The sequence below is a fragment of the Harmonia axyridis genome, chromosome 3 (genome assembly GCF_914767665.1).
Source record: "Harmonia axyridis chromosome 3, icHarAxyr1.1, whole genome shotgun sequence".
NCBI classification, from domain to species: Eukaryota; Metazoa; Arthropoda; class Insecta; order Coleoptera; family Coccinellidae; genus Harmonia; species Harmonia axyridis.
Window position 1 is genome coordinate 2,731,025 of NC_059503.1, and position 27,759 is coordinate 2,758,783.

A 27,759-nucleotide genomic window follows, 5' to 3' on the forward strand; every position below is an offset into this window, starting at 1 on the left:
TAAAATAACTATAAAAACTGAAAAAATAAGAAAGCAATTTGTATATATACATATATCCAACATTCATAAATTTTAGTTTAATTAATGTCACAGATAACAGAGTAGAATTAATTAATTAGAATAATGCTTACCCTTTTTAAAGTATTCTATAGTACTTTATCAATAATATTGAATGTTAATACATATTGTACTGGTGATGGAACTCGCAAAGACTTTTATGACATTCTATCTTTTATTTTATTGAAAAGTTATAATTTTTATACATCAAAACCTTGACAATTGTTGTAACTATCAACAAACTAAAAGGTTTATTACATGATCAATTCAATTAATTGAAATACATTGTTACAAATGCCAAGAAAAAGGTTCAATTGATTGAAACTGAGAATTATAATAATTTATTCACTTATAGAATGACACAAAATGAATATAAATCAAACATTTTAGGTGTACCCGAAGTAAATAATAGTTTGATCACTAAAGACAAGCCTTAAAAGCGATAATTAACTTAAATATATATATTATTTATAATGTATCATGTACTAAATGTGACTAAAATAAAATAGATTCATATATGTGTGGGTTACTGTACAAAAAAATCTTTCCCAACTTGATATTTAAGTCAACTTCTCCCACTTTGCTAGTTTAAAACATTTAAAATATATTTGAACTAATTTGCTTGCCTGTCACATTATACAATTCAATATATATGAGTAATATTAAAATGGTATTCGTACAAATGAAATAATCCAATAATGGGTAATTCCCTTTACCACATATTATAATCGGAGTCATCATTATCAAACGTCAGGAAAAAGCATAAAAGAGTGCCATAAACTACTACATTTCCAGTTAAAGTTAAGTAACAAGCGCCCCATTGTATAGCTGGAACTCTGGCTAAAACAATCGGTAGAGCAAATGAGCTAACTACAATTCCCATAGTTAGGAATATCGCATTTTCCATACAGGAGTTACTGGATCCAGATCCATCGGAATACCTTTTTGCTATCATTGTGGGTATAGGCGAAATTAGGTAAAATAGAACAACCAGAAATGGCCACCAGCTCGCAAATGTATTAAGGGCACAAGCTAGAATGATGAGTGTCATACCCATAGATCCAGCAAATGCAAGACATACTAAGGTTTTAATTCCTGCCATTATTGTTTGTTTGTCACTTTATAAGGATAATCTCTTTTATTTAGAAATTTCTTCCTTCACATACTCTGACCAAAGGATTAGTCAACAACGTAACGTATATTTAATAACGCTCGGAAATTGTTTCAAAATAATAAGATCTTAACAACTCTCATTAATCTCAAAGATTAATGAATGACATTTATCTCACAACATAAAAATGATTTGTAAATAAAAAATTCTATGGTCCTACTAGTGTTGCCAAACATGCACATCGATAGCAAAACAAAGCGGTTTTTTGCAATTTTATTTTTTTTAAACAGCCTGAAACTGAAGCAATTTTTCTCAATGGAAAATACAATATCATAAAAAACTCAAAAGTATTAATTTTGTTAATTCATTTTCAATATGAATTTGGATTTGAACACTTAATTCAGAAAGTCGAAGATGAATGGAAAATCTAAACGCCATCTGAACCTATTAAATTGGTACTCTATATAGGTAGTGTGGGTACTGTATCTAGCTGTAGGTTTTGGGTTGTTTTAGCTGTTAATTAGCCTGGGATTTTTATTTTAGTATACTTGAAAGTTGTTATCGTTTTCTGATCAGATTGACAGGGGAATAGTTGAGAAGGTGTCATTCAATTAAAATAACACTTTTTGAATGAGAGTATAGAATAAAATATTCTATCTTCTAAGTAAAATGCCATTGAATGCTGTTGAATGTTTCAGGAATCCTTTTTTTCATAACTGCACAATAGTTAAATCGTTAAACTGAAAAAAAACATTGACCTTTTTGATGCACGAAAGAATTTTCATAAATAAATCACATAGTAAACTAGTTATTTTTGAGCATGATAATTTCGAAATAAATCAACTTATGTTACGCTACTGCTATAATATCCCGTCAAACAAGGAGTGACGAATGTTGGAATCAAAACGAATGCATCAGTTACAAGGCGATTACCGTTCCTCTAATGTTCTAAGGGAAAAACTGAATCCAACCATATAGACAAAGGCTAATTTGCCATTGGTCAGCCGTAAACTTATGTGATATTTTTTCCGGATCTAGCTCAAATGTCAATTCTGTCTGTGCATCAAGTCAAGTGAATTAAATTCTGTGTAATAGTTAGTACTGGGACTTGGACAAATCTGAATTTTCATACGATACGATATAAATAGTAATTGTTACGAGAATATTGATCGACGTAGTGTATATTAATTAATAAAATTAGGCAAGTTGACTTCAGAAAGTTGTAGCATTGTCGAAATATCCAATTGCACCATATACACCCAATGTGACTGGAGATAAGCATGAAAAAAACTAAACTTGACTTGTCATTTCGAATCCGATCTATTATTACAAATGGCAGATGCAATGGCCGATTGCAGTGGCGGAATAGACTGGCCGACAATTTTGAAACCCTTTCTAAATTCAAATTATTCGTCCTCAGAACTGACGGAATTATGCGTTGGAATAACTAAAGGGTATGTATCATTTTTCTGAAGAATTAGGTTGACAGTTTGGGCGAAATAATGCGCAATATTTCTGTCACGAAAAAAGAACCGAATATTTTTGTTTTCTTTCAGTGAATCAGAACTTTTGAGACCAAAGGAAACCAATAAAAATTTAGTGAGCCATTTCGCTGTACTAGCGGCAGATTTTATTTCGAAAAGGAGCAAAAATCGTGAGTTTTCGATTTCAAAGTTTTCAATTCCTCTTATTTATGAAAAATTGACAATATTGTTTTTCGAAGTTAACAAAAAAATTATTAGTAGTCATGTGAACATATGCCCAACATATATGTTGTGTAGGTATTTTAGGGACTAAAGTGTAATTTCTTTCAGTAACTGCAAGCCAACTTGAAACTGTAAATGCAGCCTGTAGTGTTTTGCTCAAATACTTTTTAAGTGCCCTTCAAACAGTGTGTATAGATGCTAATACAAATAATAATCTGATAGAAAAATATTTAAATGCCATCCAGATATTGTGTGTAGGCACAGGGCTCTTATCAACTTCTGAAGTTACAGTCCTCACAAACACAATGAAAGGGGAAAATTTACCCCAACATAACCCAACCCAGCCAGGTTAGTATAGAAATATTTGCTGATGATTCAAATTATCTAAGTTTGCTTTATTTTTTTAAGGTAACGAAAAAGAGAATAGTAATAAATCCGAAAATGCAAAGACTAGATCAGACCTTTCAAATAGTATATTAGAACAATTGACACTTCCTCTACGTGATGGACATACTGTAACACTCAACGTGGCTTCTACTAGCCTTCCAAACCCCACAGATGAGAGTACAAGTAATGACCCTATTTCAGAAATAAGTGTAAGTGGGTTTTTCCTTTCCATTTACATTATACTAAAAATTCCAATTTCAGAAATTGTTTTTAAAGTCCAATACAGAAAGTTTACAAACTTTGAGAGCCGGTGATACCTTAGTTGACCTTTGTTTAAATTTACCATCTTTCAAGAGGGCTAGAGCAAAAGTCGAAGAAGCTCTAGCTGGCAAACCATTCAGTTTACCTGCGAATCATAGTGAAGCAACAACTTTAAGAAATGGGTAAGTGTAAGTGATGTGATTTTCAAGTTGTGTTTCTTATCTGTCAATTCTAGGTTATCATCGATGGTATCTGAAATGAACCTGGCGATGGCGGCGATCAATTTGCCAGTTTTAGAACCTCTCACGCCCACAAAATTAGACAAATTGAGCCACTTGAGTATGGCCGCTTTATACTGCGCTATAAGCCAGGCAACGGCATGTGCTTTTTTGAGCTCAAGCACATCAGTTTCGCCGAAAGCCACATCTCAGGCACAGTCCTGTATAAAGGAGGAAGACCTAGACTCTAATGCAGTGTCGCTTGTTGAACAAGCTCTCAACATGTATTCCTATATAGGTACCTCAATTAAAAATTCGACTAGAGCTGGCGGACATATTTATCAAAATCACCTTTTATCTGGGGCTTGGGTACTGACTTCTGGTCTCCAAGCCCATCTGAGTGCCAGCACGGGGTCGGGTACAGAAAAGGTAAGTGAGAAAACACTAAACTTCCATACAAGAGGCTTTTTGACAGCGTTAACAATATGGTCCTTCTTCTTACATTCTCAGAAATTAGACATGATAAGGTCAATTTGAAGTAAACATGTGGGAAAATAATCTCAAAATAAATAGTATATTTTATTGTATAAAATGTCGAAATTCATAGCAAAAGGTAACACAAATTACCTCTTGCTATGAATTTCGACATTTTATACAATAGAATATACTATTTATTTTGAGATTATATTCCCTGTAGAAAGGTAGAAAACAACATTGAATTCTAACCTCAAACAGAGTGTTATTATAAGAAAGTAATTAATCAACATGATCTTCACAATGAAATAATAAAATATAATAAGAAGATTATTATTTATATCAAAAATGATCTTCACAAAAGAAAACTGTTGTATCAATAATGAAAACAAACACTTTCATATATGGGAATCGATTGTCTATACTTCCAGCGTAAATTTTAATTTTTGTCGGCCTTTGAGTCCTCCTTTTTTGATTCACTTTTTGTGTGCTCAAATGAATATTACTGAAGATTTTGAGAGGATTTGAAAAATCTGTCAAACAGCCTATTCTTTCTCCATTGGGTTTTAGGGTGAGCTTTGAGAATTCACTTTGATTTTCTTCAGGTTACACATGTGAGAGATCGCGAAGAAAAAAGTAGAAGTCCATGCAAATCTAGGGAGACAAACTCTGCCAGATCAGGTCTAATGAAGTTCCAACAATCATTTGGAGTTCTATCTGTGGCACTAGCGACCAGAACTCTATTATTACTGTCGGATCTTTTTGAGGACTTGCACTTGGAAGCTTGCAGTTTGTCCCCAAACACTGTTCAGACCCAGGTAACTATATAAATTTCTGAAGAATTTTACTTCACAAGTGCTCATTCATACTATACTTTTGATAATTCTGGTGCAATTTTATCCACTAAATCTTTACATTCGTTCAAAGATGTCGTCATCATAAAATGAAAAGTTACTAACCCAACTACACTGCGCAAAAGAATTAGCGCACATTATGGAAATCTCAAATTTATTCTACAACTGAAGGTGTTCTCGATGATAATTATTTTTATCAGAATTATGCATGCATATGTTATCCACTTTCAACGTTTTTCTTCAATATAGATGTTTTTTCCCAGCAGGAATAAAAAAAGATGAGATTATCAGATTTTGAATGTATTGGCTCCATTCTGAAATCAGTTGTTCTCGATCAATTCTAGTGATCAATAGTTTTTCTTTCGTTTGATTTTCTACACTCGATCGCTATGCAACGCGAAACACGCAATTTGACCCAAGAGGAATGTGCCCAAGCGGTAGTTTTGCGAGAAGAAGGGTGGACATACACAAGAATTGCAGAAAGGTTTGGAGTTTCCCATACAAGTGTGTCCAGAATGTTGCAGCGATTCAGGGAGACAGGTATGAATGTCCGAAGACCATGACAGGGTAGACCACGGGTAACAACTGCCATTCAAGAACGTTACTTGAGAGTTTCTTCGTTGAAACAACGGTTTGCAACCGCTCGCCTCCTTCAAAATCAGCTTGAGCAAACTCATAGGGTGCAAATTAGCACTCAGACAATAAGAAATCGCCTCAGAGAATATGATTTAAGGCCTCGTGTCGCGGCAAGAGGCCCAGCTCTTACCCCAGCCCATCGAAGGGTGCGTTTGGATTTTGCGAGAGAGCATATCCATTGGGAAGAGGCTGATTGGGAAAGAGTGCGCTGAGCATATCTTTCATGTGGACGTCTGTATACAAGGGAAGGTCGATCACAATGGTAGAGGCAGAATCTAGACTCATCTGTGAAGAGAACTCTTTCCCAATCAGCCTCTTCCCAATGGATATGCTCTCTCGCAAAATCCAAACGCACCCTTCGATGGGCTGGGGTAAGAGCTGGGCCTCTTGCCGCGACACGAGGCCTTAAATCATATTCTCTTGGGCACATTCCTCTTGGGTCAAATTGCGTGTTTCTCGTTGCATAGCGATCGAGTGTAGAAAATCAAACGAAAGAAAAACTATTGATCACTAGAATTGATCGAGAACAACTGATTTCAGAATGGAGCCAATACATCTCTGATAATCTCATATTTTTTTATTCCTGCTGGAAAAAACATCTGTATTGAAGAAAAACGTTGAAAGTGGATAGCATATGCATGCATAATTGTGATAAAAATAATTATCATTGAGAACACCTTCAGTTGTAGAATAAATTTTAGATTTCCATAATGTGCGTTAATTCTTTTGCGCAGTGTAGTATTTACCAGTTAGTAACTTTTTGTTTTCGAAGACTAATCGGACCTCTTAACCGAATCTCCAGGTCGATCCAGCCCCCCTCGCCGCCATGGGCCAATTCAGCGCCATCCAACGCGTGGCCAGGATCCTGAACGCGGCCCCCCTGAACCAGCTCCTCTTCTACCTGGCGATAGTCAGCTACCGCAAGGCATGCACCCTGAAACGCATGCACCCGCCAGAAGGAGACACCTTCAGCCAATCCGACTCGACCACCTACTACGAGGACATGATACTCTGTTCGGACGAGAGCACCACCGACGACGACGACGATAGCGAGCCCATACTGGGGCACTGGTTCGAGGAGACCCTGGCCCCCAGTGAGAACGCGGAGTCGAAGACGCCGTCGACGTCGGACAACGCCGAGACAAAGTCCGCCCAAACAGACAGGCATCATTCGATCGTTCCGGAGAAGGGTGAGGCCAACAGTTACATCTCGCTGGCCACCAACATCTTCACCTTCCTGAATAAACACCTGTTGTGTTCGAAGAGTCCCTTCGTTATGAGGTCTGTGAAACAGGTGAGTGGATTCAGGATCTGTCTTGTAGGTAGCATCTAGGAGGTGGGATAGATATTCTGGCAGTTTCTGTCTAATTTTGTAGGCTTTTGCAGAAGTTTCGAACGATAGTAGTTTAGATGTAGTATTAGAATTTCATTTTTAGATTATTTTAGTTTGATCTCAGCTACCGTCCTGTTAAATAAAACTCAGTATTGATTAGTTAGATTTTTTCTAGTTTGATTATGAAAACCGGAATCAAAGTAATAAACAGCTGCAATCGTTTAGCTAGGAACGAAGATTTAATTTTCAAAGAGGGGGTTCCTAACCGAAGAATGCGATTTTCAGGGTCTCACTGAACAGCAAATGATCATTCTGGCCGCTATTATCAGAGATCTGGACAGGGAGACCTCAAGAACGGAGGTGGGTACCATCTCCGTCTATTTCGGCACTCAGCTGGGACAACTCTACTGCGAATTTTCCGGCGCCCTGACCAGGTTCACCCACAATCTGATCACCCACTCGAATTTCACATCTTTACAAACCTGCCTGCTGAATCATCTGGGCGTGTCGCCTTGGAACACGGAGGCGTGGCCTCTTCAAGTGTATCCGAGAACTTTGGCTGTATTGGCGCAGGTGAGTAAACATAGGGAATATTACATAAGTACTTTTACTGAAACATGTTCATTAGTCACTTCTTACTATTATCTAGTCATTTCTTACTATAATAGTATTTTTAATATACAATTGTCTCTCGATAATTTGAAGTAACTATCGAGTCCCTTGAAGAACACTCGCTAAATCGAAATATTACTATGCTATTAAGTAATTTGAAGGAAATCAAATCTCTAAACCAAAAAAAAAAACACTAGATAATTCGAAGACCTTAGCTCGTCTCTTGAACTTTGAATCATTCAGAGTCCATCGTATTTCACTGTTTGATTCTTCAACATTGGACCTTAGGTACTTCTGCTGCGCCCCCAGAACGAGAAAGAAGCCTCAGTTATAAACATCTGGCACAGGTTCGTGAACACCCTGATAGAAAACGTGCTGAACACCTCACCGAACGTCTCGGACGCTGACAATGAAGACCTGAACGTGGAACACGCCCAAGTCCTGCTCTATCTCTTCCACTCCCTGAACCTGATGCAGAAAAAGTCCGTGGTCCTGCTTCTCGCCGGCGGCGTGCTCAGATGCTCCGAGGTCACGAGGGGACCCCTGAAGGACACCCAACTCCTCCATCTGTCCAGGTTGCTGCTGCTGTTCGACTACATCATGAAACATCTGTACGACGCCCCGTCCTCGCTTCTTGAACAGATACAGTGGAACTTGTTCTACTCCACCAACCTGAACACGGATAAGGACAAAGAGAACAACATGACCAGGATGTACACTTCATGGCAGGACATCGAGGACAATCTGAGGAAATCGAGCAACGTGGACGACGGGGCCATGAGGCCTAGATTTTACGTGCTGACCAGCTTCGAGAACAACAACCAAGACTCGCCCAAACTGGACGGTCTGGCCTGCAACTTCATACTGGGCACGCCTGACAAACTCAGGTATCCCCTGCTGTTGGATGCCCTGATCGAGATACTTAATGTCACTCATGTCGCTACCGGACCTACGAAGATGTCAACTTTGGGGTTATGTGCTACTCAGTACTGCTTTACCATCTGTTGGAGGTATGTACTTCTATTTTGTCTAAATTTTTCTGAAATGGCGCCGATACTTAATGGCTTATATCGAAATGATATATATCGAAACTTCCATTCATGCGTTTTGAAATAATTACATTAGTTCGAATTGGAACAACTCTGAAAAGCTTCATGTTTGTGCTATTCTCGATTTTTCATATAATTTCGTTAAGGTTGCTCCACCTGCTACCACCATCTACGAATTACATGGAGAGACTGAGTTCCGGAGAGAACTTGCCACCAGGGCCTATATTACTGCATTCTATGATTTGGGGACCACGTACCAGTCACAAAAACTTCAATAGGTGGCTTAAGGACGGTCTTGTTAAGCAAGGGATGTACACACAACACGCTGACAAACTACTGAAAGCTGTCACTGACCTCGTGAATAGTTTGAAGTACGACACGGCAGTGGCAAAGACCTGCATAACTACACTTATACCAGATGTCAAAAAAGGTGAGTTATTTTTAATTTATTATTGATTTTCAATAGATGCTTATTTCAATTGTCGAAATCCCAGAATGTAATATCAAAATTATGATTTGGACTTTCTTTCAAATGCAGAACATCCAAATAATAGAAGGTCATAAAATATTGTCCAACCGTTCTTCACCTGTAACCTAACTTAATCGAAGCCATTGTTTTATCTTATAAAAATAGATATTCAAAATAAATATCTATTGAATTTATCATTCATTTCTCATAGTTATTTTCCCTTTTATTTCAGGTGTCTTGAAGAAGGAATCCTTCCCACCAATCTTCAATCTCATGCTTCTCGACCTCTCCCTAGCCAAGCTACAGGTCAGGGTTGACGAAGCTGGCAACAATGCCGATACCCCTTCGCCTAACAAATCCGCCTCAGTGGCGGAGGAGACGTGCAGCGTTCAAGACCTCCTTCCGCACGTTATAAAACTGACACAGGCCATCCTTCACTACAGCAGATGGTCCGTCTTGAACACGGTCGTCGAACTGTCCGAAACCAACGCGAAATGCTCGCTGCAGGACTTGGAGTGCCTGCAAGATGTCCTAGCTGTGTCGTCCACTAAGAATCCGCTTGTAAACGGACTGGCTGTTGAGTTGAACACTTTGCTGCCTCAAACTGTTTCCACGGTGCTACAGCAATGGAGCGGGTTGGCTCTAGAAGATTTTTCACCTGTAAGTGCTTTTCGAACGTTTCTTCTAAGCCTTTCGCTTAAATAACTGTTTCTTTATTTCAGAGCATTTTCCAGAACGACATAATCCCATCGGAAAACTTTCTTCTCAAGATCGTGGACATCCACATATCCTCACTGTCGAAGCAACCGTTCAACATCAATCTTTCTTTGAAACGTCTACTTCAGTGCTGCATCAATTTCATCTGTGACCACGCCACCACTGTTGAGAACACCGACACCAAAAGCAAGGCCGTCGAGACTCTAATCGCGGTGACATTGAATGCTAAGACAGAGTTTCTATACGAAAGAGCCTCCAAAACCCTCGATAAGATGATCGGAGACACCGATACTGACGAACACCAGAAGAGAGTTTACAGACATGTTTTGAACCACACCTACAAGCTTATAGTCGATTACACATCTGCACCATCAGGCGACAATTCGGTTATAGACGAGAAGATCTTGCACAACTGCCTGAAATTCTACGAGAAGATCATCGAGAAGTCCTCAGGTCGTCAGGCTCTGGAGAGCTTCTTCACCGGCGATAAAGAACTAGTCAAGGTACTGCTCAGCGTATCTAACGCCAAAATGTCGCAGCTATACAGCACTAGGGTCCTGCACTTCTTCAACAAGCTGTTCCAAGCGGCCGAGAAGAGTTCAACAGATCCCAGTCTGAACTATCTGTGCAGCAGCATGAGCAAACTTGCCGAAGTCGAGGGTGACAAGCTACAGGAATGGTTGAAACAGGTTATAGTGGGATCTAGTATGACGCAAGCACCTGTGGTCGAGGTGAAAACACCACCTCCGAAAGAGGAGGCGTCTCAAACTAAAGTCACGAAATGGACCGCCTCGCCACCTAGACAATCGCTCACTTCGTCTCCGGTGTCGTCGAGCGAAACCACAAAGTTCATGGTACAAGAGAACAGTCAACTGCTGCAGGCGCTTACGTCGTTCCTGGTCAAAAAAGGTAGCAACATAACCGAAGAAGCCGCATTGACGATATTAAAGGCGCTACTCCCGCTCGGCTCGCATATCTTGTCCCCTGTTTTGGAAGGCGTCGGTTTTGTCGACCTGATGGTCGTCATGACAATGCTGGCGGACGGCGGTACCGGAAAGGGTCACGCCCACCTATTCCCCGCCACGACTGAGTGGGTGTACTTATGCAACGCCCACTTCAGAAAGAAGGAGGTCCTGGATAAGATAGGAGGCGACGGAACTGAATCTACGAAGCCGAATTACATGCTGGACGCCGCCTGTTGCATCATGGATTACGTGAGCGAGGTTGTGTCGAAGGTTACGCAACAAGTTAGTTCGGCATCGAGAGCCCTCAGTCCCCCCTGGGAGAGCGAGGCCGTCAACGATTTAGACGTGGAACTTCAAGAGGAAGGTAACGAGGAGGAGGATAGCGGCGACGATTCGGACGAAGACTCTCTTTGCAACAAACTGTGTACTTTCACTATTACTCAAAAAGAATTCATGAACCAACACTGGTACCATTGTCACACCTGTCGGATGTTAGACGGCGTTGGAGTCTGTTCCGTGTGCGCGAAGGTTTGCCACAAGGGCCACGATTTGAGCTACGCCAAATACGGAAATTTCTTCTGCGACTGCGGCGCGAAGGACGACGGCTCCTGTCAGGCACTGGTGAAACGCGTGCCGCAAGCCCTGGACTCGAGCCAGGAGACTAGAACTTCGTCGAACAACGACAAGTATTCAAGTGACATGTTGCCAAGCTCTCTACGCAGAAGAACGTCTTCGCCTGTATCCTTAGACAGGCTGTCGCTAAAGAGAAAGACGCAGAACAATATACAACACCTTGAAGCATCCAAGGCGTGGATCATCAACTACTTGGGCAACGTCCACGCCGCTTCGAACTTGATCGACTTCATCCAGACCCTTGTCCCCGCCATCGACACGATGTGCAATGTCAATTCGCCCGTCGGTTGTCATTCGAGGGCATTGGAGGCCCTGCGACGTCTGCACAGCGAGAACAAAGAATACGTGAACAGCGAACAGCTTATGGTGCCCACGTTAGGTTCACAAGAAGGCGCGTTCGAGAACGTACGGATGAACTATTCCGGGGAACAGGGACAGACCATAAGACAGTTGCTCTCGGCCCATATAGTAAGAAGGGTGGCGATGTGTTGCATGACGTCTACCCACGGTAGGAGACAACACCTTGCAGTTTCTCACGAGAAGGGTAAAATCACGCTGCTCCAGCTATCGGCACTATTGAAACAGGCCGACTCGTCCTCCAGGAAGTTAACACTCACCAGATTGTCGTCGGCTCCGATACCCTTCACCGTCTTGTCTCTATCTAGCAATCTCTGTAACGAGGATTACCTAGCCGTGTGCGGCTTGAAAGACTGTCACGTGTTGACGTTCTCTTCCAGCGGATCGGTGTCCGACCATCTTGTGCTACACCCACAGCTCGAAACCGGCAATTTTATCATTAAAGCCCTATGGTTGCCAGGTTCCCAGACGAAACTGGCATTGGTGACCGCCGATTTTGTAAAGATTTATGATTTAGCCGCCGATTCGCTCAGTCCCCAGTACTATTTCTTGGTACCCAGCGGGAAGATAAGAGATTGCACGTTTATGTACGACGAAGGTACTTACCACATACTCCTGATGTCTTCCTTAGGCCACATCTATAACGAGGTTCTGAACGAAGAGAGTTCGGCCAGGCATGGATCGTTCTACGTTACTAACAACCTAGAAGTTTACCATCTCGACGTCGCCGATGCCAACGGTCATATAGCCGGAGGCGGAGTCAGCATCTATTACTCCCACACACTAGGATTGCTCTTCTACAGTTACGTACAAGGCAAGAGTTTCATATCTCCGATTACGCCGAAGTCTAACAGTCTGACCACCGCCTTCCCCATAAACATATCGGCCAACATTACGGCCAGCAAGGGAAACGGCGCCAAGATAGTCGTCCAACCGCTCTGCCAATGGACCGAGATCCCCAACCACCCGGGTCTTATATGTTGCGCGATGCAAGTGAGCAACAACCCGGTCATACTGATGTTGAAACCGGACTCGATAATGATTCAAGAGATAAGAGTGGTGCCGTCCAAATCGAAGATAATGGACATGGTAGCGATCAGGCACAATTCCGTATGTGAGCTGCGCACCACCCTGATCTTGCTGTGCGAGGACGGTAGCTTGAAAATGTACATGGCGAACATGGATCAGACAGGTTTCTGGATGTCCTCAACGATCCAACCCACCTCGTCCAACGGCTCACAGGTCAAGCAACGGAAGAAGAAAGCCGTCAAATCGGGAAAGATAATCGGCTCGGTCACGTTTCCGGTCGATTTCTTCGAGCACTGTCAGCCTATGAACGACGTGGAGATTGGCGGTAATGATTTGCTGCAGGTTTATAATGCTGCCCAACTGAAACACCGGCTCAACACCATGAATCTCTACGTGGCCTGCAACAAACCTCTCGGGTTTTCGGTCGAAGTGACCAACAACGACAACAACATGGTGATGACCGGTCTCAGGGTGCTGGTAGGCACTCAAGACATACAAAGAGCTCCGTCATTCGTCGAAGTATTCGGCAGGATTATAAGCACTCAGGTGACTAGAAGCAGGTGGTTTGACATCCCGTTCTCCAGAGAGGAGAGCCTGCTAGCCGACAAGAAGTTGGTAATCATGTTCGGTCCGTCCCAGGACCCGGAGAACGTCACTATGGTCGACAGCATAAAGATATTCGGAAAGAGCAAAGACTTGTTTGGATGGCCGGAAGAGAATGAGGACGTAACGTCGGCCGGTAATCCAAACTCGACTCAAACCTCGACCAACACGGTGACCAACGTAGAAGCCTCTGCGGCCAACAACGACATGCTACCATTAACAAAATTGGAGATGTTGTCAGTGGGAATCCTGGAAGCTCTAGACGGGTCCTTCTCACTGTACGTCACGAACGATAAGTTAGCGGCTCACAAACTTGCCGCTTTGAAAGTAGCTACCCAACTGCTGACTTTACCTACGCCACCTTCCGTGCAGACGTTCTCCAAAGCGTTGTTATCTTCGCTACACACAACAAAGCAACAATACCACAACTACAAAGATCAAGCGTTGTTACAGCACGTCCTAAGCAGTCTGATAGAGATGACCGATCATTTCGCGACCGATCCGTCTAACATAGATGCGGAGAGCTATTACAGACTTGTGCTCATCGTGAAAGGAATTGCCGTGGTGAGACCTCAGAATTTGGTAAAATTCGCAGACTCGCATACCTCTATACAGGACGTAGTTCTTGACGATCCCTTAGATTTGAAGATGCCGCCAGTTAAAGATCCCAAAAAGCAACACCTTCTACTTTTGCTGATGGACGTGTTGTGGACTCTGCATGCTATTAAACCAACCAACACTAATCTAGCACCGGTCGTAGTGCCCGGCTTGAAACATACGGAGCAGATAGTTTACGCTATCGTCGAAATAGTGCACGCCTTCAACAGCTGTGACACCTACAGCAACATAACCATAGCAGTCTACCTGCAGCTTCTGCTTTGCAAGGATCCAGTGATCGCATTCAGCGCCAAGCAGGCCCTCGGTAAGGTTCTCAAGCCTAAGTTGAAGAAGAGGAGAGTATTCATCCCCAGCCCTCCAACCTGTTTGAGTCCGTTACCGGACAAGGAAGAGGCCAAAACGTCTCAGGCGCCGATGCAATCGAGTCAGGAAGAACAGCAGTCGATGCAATACGAGATAGACGCCGTTGAGGCCATCCAGATGCTGCAACAACAACCGCAAGCCGAAGATCACAATCTAAATCCACTAGAAGCGCTTTTAGGCGGTGCCGCCGGCATCATAAACATTCCTAGGGACGCGGACGACGAGGCCATGGTGGAACTGGCCATAGCCCTAAGCCTCCAAGATCACGAGATGGTGGGCGAGCAAGGCTTACAGGTCTTGTCGGCCGACCAGTTGGCTCAGAACGCTCAGAATCAAGCGGAGGCGGGCCATTTCAGCGATACCACTGCCTCGGCCGCAGGTTCTGATGATGAAGGGAGCACCGCAGCCACCGACGGTTCTACGCTGAGGACGTCTCCAGCCGAACAGGGTGGAAGTGCGGGGTCGGAGAGCGGAGGTAGTGGTGTGGAAAGCATCACCGGAGAGCATAACGTGTCGGGCAGGAGTTCCGCTTATGGCGACAATATGCAAGAAATGACCGTTGTCTCGCGTTCGGACACCAGCTCAACGCCCAACGTCCTGAATCTGACCATAGTCGAACAAGATAACTCCCCCGTCGATATGGACTTGGAAATCGACTCTGAGAACAGCGGGAGACTGCACATCCTCCGGTTACAATTGTTAGAACGACTGACCGAATACCTATCCAAGCTGAGAAACGTGGAAGGTGCGAGAGCCGTGCCTTTCTTACAGGTAGTACTCCAGCTCACCCTCGAACTTGACGGACATCTGGAGAGGGACAGGGCATGTTTGAACAACTTGCTCAGCACGATCCTGAACGAGCTACAGCTGAACACGCCGGACGTGTCGTGTTATATCCGTAGAGATAAACAGAAGGAGGTGCAATTGATCCTGATGAGGCTGCTGAGCGTGTTGATGTCTAGATGCAAGACTTCTTCTTCGAACTCGTCAAAACCGTCGAATCCTGACAACACCGTTTTCATATCCAAAACCACGGCTACGGTACTGCACAAGGCGGAAATAATCGCTTTCTGCAATAAACTGCTCCAGTCTCTATTGGAGTATTGGAAGAACGCGGAGAAGGAAGAAGCCGCGCCCAGTGTTACCGGAAACCTCCTGAAAGAACACATGCCACACCCAGCCCCAGACATGACTCCGTTCTTCCTTAAACAATTCGTGAAAGAACACGCATCCGACGTCTTTGCAACGTATCCCCATCTAGTGACGGAGATGGCGCTGAGGTTGCCATATCAGGTACACAAGCATTCCGAAGTGGCCGAACCCATCGCCCAAGCTTTCGACAACAGTTGGTATCGTCATCTGTGCGAGTATATGATGACCTTCCAAGCGCCCTTCGTCAGGAGACAAATAAGAAAGCTGCTGCTGTTTATTTGCGGCAGCAAAGAAAAGTACAGGCAGCTGAGAGACCTGCACGCCCTGGAGACTCACATCAAGGGGGTGAAACAGTGCTGCGCCAAGGGGGGCTATCAGCCAGAAACTGAAGTGCAGCATTCCCTATCCCTGCCTTACGATTCCCTGGTGGAACTGATGGAACATCTGAAGGCCTGTCTGGACATAGCCGTCAGCAGGACTGGCAACTGGCAGAAGTTCTGCCTACACAATGGAGACATCCTGGCATATCTGCTGCAGGTCAGCTTCCTATTGGACGAAGGCGTTGCGCCGACTGTTCTACACCTTTTGCAGTGCGCCATAGTGATGAGCGCCGGTAATATGAAGAAGGCCGAGCAGGGCAAGACTTCGCAGAGAAAAGAGAGAGAGAAATCGGACGATTCCGCTGCCGAGGCTCTTTTCGAAGAGTCCAATTGTCTCGCCCTCGTAGAGCAAGTGATCAAGCTCGTTTCCAGAGAGACTTTTGCCAGATTCATCAAGACGTTTATGCTGGAAACCAACGTTACCCAAGTGAGGTGGCAAGCACATGGTCTTGTATTGGCAGTTTATAAGTGAGTATGGTTTTGCTACATTCGTTGGCCAATTTTCGTACTATTCAGAATAATTTGTAAAGGTTGTTATTTGTTTATTTCGAAATTTATGACATATTACTTCCGCAGGAACTCGAACAAGCAACACCAAGAGTCGCAACTCTCTCTACTCTGGCAACTCTGGCCCCTGCTGCCCTCCTACGGCCGCAAAGCCGTCCAATTCGTCGACCTCCTCGGATATTTCTCCCTGAAGTTCATTCAGAGCAATACCAACTCTAGTCAGACCGAGGAGTACATCAAGAACGTAGTCTCGGTCCTACAGGCCCAGAACAAGATACTGGCCCATCATCCCAACGCCAACCTCTACGCTCACATGAGCCAGTTCGTCGAGCTCGAAGGCTACTATCTCGAGTCCAATCCCTGTCTGGTATGCAACAACCCCGAGGTTCCCTTTTCCGCCATTAAGTTGAGCTCCATAAAGGTAGACTCGAAGTTCACCACGACCACGCAGATCGTCAAGTTGACCGGCAGTCATATCGTCAGCAGGATAACTGTCCGGATTGGCGAGTTGAAACGTACCAAGATGGTGCGTACCGTGAACATCTACTACAACAACAGGAACGTGCACGCCGTTGTGGAGTTGAAAAATAAGCCAGCTTTGTGGCATAAGGCCAAGCGGGTCACGTTGCAGTCCGGACAGACCGAGGTCAAGGTGGAGTTTCCGCTACCCATTGTGGCGTGTAACGTGATGGTGGAATACGCTGATTTCTACGAGAATATTCAGGCGAGCAGCGAGACACTTCAGTGTCCTAGGTGCAGCGCAGCCGTTGCTGCCAACCCTGGGGTGTGCGCTACCTGTGGAGAGAACGTATTCCAATGTCATAAGTGTCGGTAAGTGGGCGTATTTTCAACAACGTGAATTTAGTTATATGCTATATAAATTTCCCGATTTCAGAGCAATAAATTACGACGAGAAAGATCCCTTCCTGTGTCACTCATGCGGCTTCTGCAAATATGCTAAGTTCGATTTTACATTGTTTGCCAAGCCTTGCTGTGCCATCGAACCCATAGAGAATGATGAAGATAGAAAGAAGACAGTGTCCAACATCAACACCTTATTGGAGAAGGCCGACAGGGTGTACAAGCAGCTTATAGCTAACAAACCAACCCTAGAGGTAGGCTTTGACGCACATCTAAGTTGTAAGTGGGAATTTTTCAAACCGATCTTCATTTTTCAGAATCTGATCATGAGAGTTTCGGACCACAGAAGCGATAGAAGATCCGAAGAGACCAACACTGCAGCCAGCGCACCAGCCAATCAGGCCGCATCGGCTGCTCCTGTGGTTCCTTCGCAACTCAAGGTAAAAATGTTTTGATTTTGGTTTCTTCGTTTCATTAATTACATTTTGGTGCCTGCTGAATTGAAATAACTGAAATACTCCATTGATTCCTCTAGGTCAACAGAACCATTCAAGCTCTGGCACAGCAGTACTGCAACGAGTGTAAAACTGCCTTCGAAGAACTCAGCAAGATCATCCAAAAGGTCCTGGTTTCCAGAAAGGAGATCGTGGCCTACGACCGCAAGCACAGGGACGTGGATCTTCAAAAATCCACGCCTCTCTTAAAAGATACAGAGGATCAGGACGATTCGGAACTGGTTCCTGCGGATCTCTGCATCCGGACCAAGTGTTATGGCTGCTGTTCTGCAACAATCGAACATTGTCTCACATTGTTAAGGGCGTTGGCAACCAACCCGAAAACCAGGAAGAACCTGTGCTCCAAACAGCTGATAGAGGAGCTGGTGTGCAACAATCTGAGAAGGGGAAGCGCTCAAATACAGGAGGAGGTCAGACAGCTGCTCTGCGTGTTGACGACAGACGACGAGGAGGCCACCAAGCAGTTGTGTAGCTTGATAATCCAGAAGTTCAATTTGTTCCTCGGTAGCGACGTTAACAGTCTGGAGTTCAGCACCAGCATAAAGCACGAGATCGATCTTTTGGGCGCTATGGTCCAAAGGGACGATAACAGCTGGGAGTTGAAGCTGAAGTGTATGATGAGGCTGTTTTTGGACGCTTGTGATAATCCTCAAGATCCGTCTATTATGGAGTCTATAATATTGCCATGTTTGAAGATTTTATACAATCTGATGAAACCACCGGAAGCCAATTCGAAAAAGTCTAAGGTAAGAAGATATTAAAACTCTCTGTGTACTATATTAAGAGCTGAAATAACCAAATATTTCATAACTAAATAATTCTTCTCTAGGATAAGACCAACGCAGTCGCCTCAAGACAGAGCTGCCTCACCGACATAACCGTGATGGTGGACAAGTGGCTGAAGGACGACCCCAAGCACAGTTTCGCGGCTTGGAAGACCAGGCTACCGAAGGAGGCGGGTACGTCTTCCGGACCGCCCGCGAACGCGTCCAAGGAAGACGTCAGAACCTATTATATCTCCGAAAGATACGTGAAGAAGTGGAAGGCGAAAGTAAAGGTGAAGAAACACGGCAGCTTCAACCTGAACCCGAACGAGAGCCGTTGGTTGGAGACGATCATGTTCAACCCGATATCCAGGCTGGCCAGACACGTGACCTGCAGCATCATCGAGCTGATGTGCAACAACGACGAACGCAGGAAAGAAGTAAGTGAGAGTTTGTTGTTACGGTGTTGCCATTTCGGTTGGTTAAGGTTTAGTGGAAAGCTGTGGTATGGTTTAATGTATTTCCACCAGTTGGAGACACTTTTCTTTGAAAGTGTTTCTTATTTTTGTTTACTTTATTGTTGAACTACACTGCGCAAAAAAATTTACACATTCTGAAAATCTCAATTGTAATGAAAGTTAACACTACATTGACTTTATAACTTATTTTTTATGTTCTCTCGGGAAGGTTTTGAACGAAACAAGACACAGTAAATGGAAGAAAAATTCAGGATTTCACCGAATCTTATGTGAAAGAAGAGAAATAAACAATTTTCAAAATACTGGAATGCTGATAAGTGATTTAATACTTGGTATTTCCACCCCTCGCGTTAATTACAGCTCGGCAACGACGGTTCATACTCAAAATGAGTGATCTTAAAATGTTCTGATCTAATACTTCCCAGATTTCTCTGAGTTGGATTCCTAAGTCATTAAGAGTAGCTGGATGATTTTCTGAACTTCTCAGCCTTCTGTTGAGGTTGTCCCAAACCTGCTCAATCAGATTGAGATCTGGACTTCTTGCTGGCCATTCCATTTGAGAGACTTCAACCTCTTCAAGGTACTCCTGAACGATGCGCGCACGATAGGGTCTGGCATTATCGTTCATAAAAATGAAATGTTCACCAATGTATGGGGCAAATGACACTACATGCTCTTCAAGAATGTTCCTTATATACCTATCAGCATTCATAGCTCCATTATCAACGACCACTAGGTCTGTGCGAGCAGTCAAAGATATTCCACCCCATACCATAATCGATCCTCCCCCGAAACCAGTAGTATTCAGGAAATTGCACTGAGCATAACTTTCATGCGGACGTCTGTATACAAGGGGACGTCGATCACAATGGTAGAGGCAGAATCTAGACTCATCTGTGAAGGGAACTCTTTCCCAATCAGCCTCTTCCCAATGGATATTCTCTCGCAAAATCCAAACGCGCCCTTCGATGGGCTGGGGTAAGAGCTGGGCCTCTTGCCGCGACACGAGGCCTTAAATCATATTCTCTGAGGCGATTTCTTATTGTCTGAGTGCTAATTTGCACACTTGTATGGGAAACGCCAAACCTTTCTGCAATTCTTGTGTATGTCCACCCTTCTTCTCGCAAAACTACCGCTTGGGCACAGTCCTCTTGGGTCAAATTGCGTGTTTCGCGTTGCATAGCGATCGAGTGTAGAAAATCAAACGAAGGAAAACTATTAATCACTAGAATTGATCGAGAACAACTGATTTCAGAATGAAGCCAATACATTCAAAATCTGATAATCTCATCTTTTTTTATTCCTGCTGGGAAAAAACATTTGTATTGAAGAAAAACGTTGAAAGTGGATAACATATGCATGCATAATTCTGATAAAAATAATTATCATTGAGAACACCTTCAGTTGTAGAATTAATTTGAGATTTCCATAATGTGCGTTAATTTTTTTGCGCAGGCTAGTGGACATACATCATGAATCACGGCAAATTGGAGTAAAACACAAGCAACTATGTACTTTTTGAGTAGCCACAGAGGAAAAAGCTTGAGCTCTGGAACGCCAGGTGTCGCATCAGTATACTTAGTACTCGATTCGGCTGCTAGTTTTCACTTAAATATCCATTGCTTCTAATAAAGTTTTGTGGTACTAATGAGCTCTAAGAAGAGCGAAACCGGTATATTGTTGCTATTCACCGGTACTCAATTCTTAACTTGAATTTCTGCCAGTCCTACATTGGTTTCTCTTCAAAATGTTCATCGAACTTTTTTCTCTTTGTAAATTCAAATTTTTCCCTTCAGATCCTGATCCTGTTGACGTGCTGGCTTCCGGATCTGTGCGTCGCCGGTGAGAGCGCGGCCGAATTCCTGACTCTCTACCAGGGTCTCATAGCGCAGCCACCCTGGAAACAGTACCTCACCATACAGGGCGTGCTGACCGTGCTGGCCCAGCTGATAACGGTCGAGATCAAGAAGCTGCACAGGCTGGAGGAGACGACCCTCACCTCCGACCTGACGCAAGGCTACGCCCTGAACCAGCTCACCGAACTGCTGGCCTCGTTCTTGGACGATCCGGCCATCAGGAGGCAGAACAAGAGGATATTGGTGGCGGACGTGTTGGACGGGTATCTGTCGCTAAGACGGCTTGTGGTACAGAGGACGAGACTGATTGACGATACGCAGGAGAAGCTTTTGGAGTTGTTGGAGGAGATGACGTCAGGTTAGTATTTATTTCTGATTCTTAAGCAGCAAAATCTACTGGTATCAGATACTTATCTTCAACTTTCTCCACAGGAACTCAGAAAGAAACCAAGGCCTTCATGGCGGTTTGCATCAAGACCGTGGAGAAGTGCAGCTTGCAGGACATACTAACCCCCGTTTTCATATTCGAACGTCTATGCTCCACGATCTACCCCGAGGAGAACGATGTCAGCGAGTTCTTCCTTACCCTGGAAAAGGATCCGCAACAGGAGGACTTCTTGCAAGGTCGCATGCTCGGTAACCCGTACTCCAGCATGGAGCCTGGCCTTGGTCCCCTTATGAGAGACGTCAAGAACAAGATCTGCCAAGATTGCGAGCTCGTCGCCCTATTGGAGGACGACAACGGTATGGAACTCTTGGTCAACAACAAGATTATGAGTCTGGATCTGGCAGTGAAAGATGTCTACAAGAAGGTAAATTGCTCTCTGTAAATTTATTATCTTTATTATGTCAGTTGTCAATAGAATCTAACCTCAAAACTTCAAATTAGTTGTCATACCTTAGTGTGTTATATCTTGAGGTCTATCGAAAATTCTCTTTGCAGATCTGGCTAGCGGAAGGAGGAGATCATGATGCAATGCGAGTAGTTTATCGAATGAGGGGTTTATTGGGAGACGCGACGGAAGAGTTCATCGAGAGCTTGGACAACAAGACTGAAACGGCAGTGAACAACGAGGAAGTTTACAAGATGGCCAACGTGTTGGCGAAATGTGATGGAATAAAGGTGAGTCCAAAAAACATCTTAAACGGTTGAGAAAAGTTCAATTCACCTTGTTGCTCGTTACAGGTGATGGTAAAGAGATTGGGTGCCATACAGAAGATCTGGAGGGCTAGGACTTTGGTTCAGGTCCTCTTGAAACTGTTCCGGCTCAGCGTCAAGGTCACCAAATGCCAAGAGGTTCTCATACAACCCGAACTGGGGGCCATGGAAGTATTCCTGAGAACCCTGAAGTTATGCTTGGAATGCGAAACGGATGCTGCCCAAGGTCAAATAACTGAACAACTTCTAGAGGTTAGTAACAGAAAAATGCGTTTTCAACAACACTTAGTTTTTTGTTAACAGATTTGTAAAATGAGTATACACTTCGTGATCTTGGAATCTCCATAGAACCAAATTTGTCCGATCTAACAACAAACACTTTCAGATCATGGAGACGATCCTATCCAAGGCCACTGGCGAGCCGCCTGAGACCTTCGTCAAGTTCTCGCAGACCTTCGGCGGTCCCGAATACATAGAATCCCTTATATCCTTCACCGGACACCCCTGCGTCAAGAGCAACCAGGCCGTGCTGGCTCACCTCACCAAAGTACTAGCCGCGTTGGTGTACGCCAACGACGAGAAGATGGAGATACTCCTCAACCACTTCAAGCCGATACTGGACTTCAACAAGTACGATTACGAGCACACGCCCGAAGACCAGCAAAAACTGGAGATGTTCTGCACCCTGACCAATAGCATAGAGAGGAACCCGACCGGCAACACCCTCAAGGACTACATAGTCAAGTTGGGCGTGGTCAGAGACGCCCTCGAATACATCACGATGCACGCCCCCTGCGTCAAACCCACCCTATTGAGAACGGACAGCGACGAGCTGAAGGAGTTCATATCGAAGCCGGCCCTCAAGTACATCCTGAGGTTTTTGACGGGGATAGCGCACAGCCATGAGAATTCGCAGTTGGCTATAGCTTCCGCGGACACTATACCCATCATCCACAGGTTGGAACAGGTGTCGTCCGACGAACACGTTGGTTCCCTGGCGGAGAACCTCCTGGAGGCCCTATGCACCAACCCGACAGTGGCCAAGAGGATCGAGGAAGTCAGGGAGTTCACCAGGTCGGAGAAGAAGAGGCTGGCCATGGCGATGAGAGAGAAACAATTGGGACAGTTGGGGATGAAGACCAATGACAAAGGACAGGTAAGATTCACCGCTAGAGGTTCTAACCTAGTTACAACAAAGGACTGCGTTCCAATTGTTATTCAGCTTCATAAACATGTTGATATTGAATGTTGTTATATTCTTTCCTATTCCAGGTGACGGCGAAGAGCGCCATCTTGCAGCAGATCGAGATGGAGCTGGGCGAAGAGTCCGGACTGGTATGCTGCATCTGTCGCGAGGGGTACAAGTACCAACCGAGCAAGGTGCTCGGCATCTACACGTTCACCAAACGTTGCAACGTCGAGGAGTTCGAGAACAAGCCTCGAAAGACGATGGGCTACTCGACCGTCACCCATTTCAACATTGTCCACATAGACTGTCACATGAACGCCGTCAGGCTGGCAAGGGCCAGGGACGAGTGGGAGTCTGCCGCACTGCAGAACGCAAACACAAAATGCAACGGGCTGCTGCCGCTCTGGGGGCCTCACGTCGCAGAATCCGCCTTCGCTAGGTGAGTAGTTCATCTGTCAACATTGACAGGTGGGTTGGTGACTTTTTTTACCGACATGTAGATCCTTGAGGTTACTGCAACTTGATATTGATTGTCAAAGTTTGATAACCTTAAAAAAATTATCCATCCTGACATCTATTCTGTCTGTATTATAAAGGGTGTTTTTTTTAGAGCTGTAGAATTTTAAATTGCAATAAAACAACGATGGATTATTCGATTGACATGAATTATTTATCTGCAAAGATAATCTTGTGGCATTACATTTTAAATTTGATTTTTGGCATATGACCGCCACGGCTGGCTCGGATGTAGTCCAATCTGGACGTCCAATTTTCGATGACTTTTTCCAACATTTGTGGCCGTTTATCGGCAATAACACGGCGAATGTTGTCTTCCAAATGGTCAAGGGTTTGTGGCTTATCCGCATAGACCAATGATATTACATAGCCCCACAGAAAGTAGTCTAGCGGTGTTAAATCACAAGATCTCGGAGGCCAATTCACAGGTCCAAAAACGTGAAATTAGGCGGTCACCAAACGTGTCTTTCAATAAATCGATTGTGGCACGAGCTGTGTGACATGTCGCGCCGTCTTGTTGGAACCACAGCTCCTGGACATCATGGTTGTTCAATTCAAGAATGAAAAAGTTAATAATCATGGCTCTATACCGATCACCATTGACTGTAACGTTCTGGCCATCACCGTTTTTGAAGAAGTACGGACCAATGATTCCACCAGCCCATAAAGCGAACAAACAGTCAGTTTTTCTGGATGTAACGGTGTTTCGACATACACTTGAGGATTAGCTTCACTCCAAATGCGGCAGTTTAGTTGGTTGACGTAGCCATTCAACCAGAAGTGCACTTCATCGCTAAACAAAATAAAATGGACGTAGTGCGCGATAAGTATTCCGCACAGAACCATTATTTTCGAAATAAAATTGCACTATTTGCAGGCGTTGTTCAGGCGTGACTCTATTCATGATGAATTGCCAAACCAAACTGAGAATAAATCACTTGACAGCTGTTAAATCGGTCGCCATCTTGAACAGTAATGCCAACTTAAAGTTATATACCTCGAAAAAAAAACCCCGTTATTACGTCCCCTGATAGGTTATGTTTGTAATAAATTCTCTGCTTTCTGAAATTCAGTTCTTTATAGTTTCCTTATTTATCAAATTTTTGTTGAGATATCTTGGCTTTTATCCTGTCAGTTGGAAATTGACTTTGACTTATGTTGATTCTATTTTTTTTTTACAGTTGCTTAGCACGACACAATACTTACCTGCAAGAAAGCACTACCCATCGGGACATCGGTCACGTTTCTACAATACACGACCTCAAGCTTCTGCTGTTGAGATTCGCTCAAGAAAAGTCGTTCCACGAAGATACCGGAGGTGGTGGACCTCAGAGTAACATGTACATGATCCCATACCTCATCCATGTCGCACTATATGTTATCAACACGTAAGTATTTCAAATTATCGAGTGAAACAGGCTGTTTTATTCATTTCACTAATTCCGTGGCAAACCCATTCATTGTACCACACCTTGGGGAACAAAATCGTGCGGGAATATCTCAGTTTCATATTTCATGGTTATATTTCATTATTATATGTTGGTACTCAACTCTCCTGTCACGGATTTATCTATTATCTGTCAAATTTGTCATATAGAAGACAGTTCTGCCAACCAAAATTTTTCAATGCAATAATAGTTATTTATAATACAAAAGCAGAAGGCATTGATATTCTTCCACGAGTTCAAAATTCAAAAACGAGCCACGAAGTGGCGAGTTTTGGAATGAACGAGTGGTAGAATGAGCCTTCTGTACGAGTATTATACATTATTTTCTCTAATTCATTGCATTTTCATTGAAATTAATGAAATATTTCCATAAATATCATTTAGTGATTTTTGCATTGAAAAATGTTGGTTGGCAGAACTGATTTCTTTAAGGCAAATTGATGAATTGACAGATAAAGCCGTGGCGGAAAGTTCGGAGTGCCAACATATAATAATAAAATATAACCATGAAAACTGTGCGTTTCTGATATATTCTCGCACGATTTTGTTCTACAAGATGTGGAAGAATGAACGGAATAACCACAGAATTAGAGAAACGGTATTTATGGAAATTTTACATTAATTTCAATAAAAATTCAATGAATTGGAAAAAATAAGTCTCATTCTGACACTCATTCATTCAAAAACTCTTTGAGGCTCTTTTTATAGAAGACATTTCTACCAACCAATATTTTTCAATGCAATAAACAGTATTTATGGAAATTTCACATTAATTTCAATAAAAATTCAATGAATTGGAAAAAATAAGTCTCATTCTAACACTCATTCATTCAAAAACTCACCAGGAAAAACGCCTCCTCCACTTTTTATTATAAACTAATATTTAACTTATTTTTCAGAACTAGAGTGGCAAAAAGAGAAGAAGGCTCTTTGACTACTTATCTGGATACCTCGAGTTCTGAGAAAATGGTGGAGTCTGCGTTTGAAACAGAGGGTCCCCTTTATTGGGCGACGATGTCCATCCTCTTGCACTCTCACAACCAACGTAAGGACAAAAGGTTGGCACACCTAAGGAGGTTAATTATACTGGCTCAGGCCAGAGGTACCGGATCTTCTAAATCGTTGTCCGATAAGAAGGAGAAAGATTATGCATTCTATAAACCCTACCTGGTGTTTTACGGACTGATTGATGGAATTTATAAGTATTTGTTCAAGGTAGGTGTAAGTTCGAAGAAAAAGTATTGAGTGTTGTTTGTTATGTTGGTGTTTGCAGTGTTTTTGGAAGTTTCTGAACTGAATCCTTTTTTTCAGAATGTGCCGCCAGCCTCCGATGAGAATTGGCCAAATGTGTTAGCAGATTTTATTCGCCACAATGATGAGTTCTTGATAAAGGAGTCTGAAAAATTATTGGCCGTGTACACTGAGGAATTACTTCCTTGTACTTCTTTTGCTGAATTCTGTGATGTAACAGGTAAATACATCTTTGAAATTGTCTGGATAATTCGTTAAAATTGTTCCGTTTTTTCAGGTTTGCTGGATGTCGTTACTACTCCCGAAACCTACATAAGTGATCTTCTGAATGGAATGTCGTAATTATTAATAAAGAGTTTTAATCCAAAAAGGCTGTATTTATTATGATTGCTTGCAACTTAGAGTATCAGTTTTATTTATCTGTATGTAATATTTGCTTGTTTGTTATTTAATTACTTTTAGAGTACTAAATTATTGTACTTTAAATATATTGATTGAAATGGGAATTGTTTTATTATTTATTCACTTTTGAAAAATCCTTAAACTTGAAAAATAGAAACATCTTGACTGACAGGTATGAAGAAGTGACTTGAAAGACACCTCTTTTCTCACACACGTAATCCAAATGGATCAAATGAGAAAAAACTAAGACAACCAAACACCAGCATTGGTGCGTTTGCTTCTTTCATATTGGCAAGATTTTGAAACAACTCTAGAAGACATTCTGTGTTTCAGAATGCTATCAAATACATTTTTTATTCGCAAATTCCCACAAAATATATAACATCTCCAACTTCTTTGAGGAAACATCTTATGGCGGTTAGGTGTTCAGGATTGAAGATTTTTCGTAAAATCAAATTTTGAAGTTGATCTAATCAGAAAATCTCGAATAAAGTATTAACAAATTTGTTGTAAGTTCTTTGGCGGATGCGCTATATTTAAGCGCATCCACCATTTTCTAAAATTCTATAACACGGCGACATCTAGGAACAGTAGCTCCAACCAAGCCTTTGGCGGACGCATACGTTACAGGATTCTACTCGTGATTGACTGCGTCAAAAAGTAGCTCAGTGAATTGTGTATAGATGACTCACAAGCAAATTCTCTACAAAATTGAATTTTTGGAATATTAAGAAAAATTTACATAATTGAGGTGCCATAAACATATTCAAAGTGATAATTCATTTCCTCTAGACCATGAAGATTAAGGTTCTTCGTTAAAAATAGTCT

The 27,759-nt window shown here is 43.0% G+C and overlaps 1 protein-coding gene across 1 annotated transcript; it reads left to right on the forward strand.

Annotated features, from left to right (window-relative positions):
* Positions 1–2,153: 2,153 nt before the first annotated feature.
* On the forward strand, positions 2,154–27,035 carry LOC123677003 (E3 ubiquitin-protein ligase UBR4). The gene is made up of 28 exons (XM_045613385.1): positions 2,154–2,622; positions 2,725–2,822; positions 2,983–3,222; positions 3,283–3,470; positions 3,523–3,704; positions 3,758–4,169; positions 4,820–5,032; positions 6,507–6,998; positions 7,323–7,610; positions 7,938–8,659; positions 8,845–9,128; positions 9,400–9,827; positions 9,890–16,452; positions 16,561–17,322; positions 17,387–17,606; positions 17,670–17,792; positions 17,888–18,613; positions 18,697–19,071; positions 20,907–21,324; positions 21,399–21,778; positions 21,910–22,089; positions 22,153–22,377; positions 22,511–23,281; positions 23,398–23,753; positions 25,012–25,218; positions 26,178–26,493; positions 26,590–26,749; positions 26,807–27,035. The coding sequence occupies exons 1-28, from the start codon at positions 2,501–2,503 to the stop codon at positions 26,869–26,871; spliced, it is 15,516 nt and encodes a 5,171-aa protein (XP_045469341.1). The 5' UTR covers positions 2,154–2,500; the 3' UTR covers positions 26,872–27,035.
* The last annotated feature ends 724 nt before the right edge of the window (positions 27,036–27,759 follow it).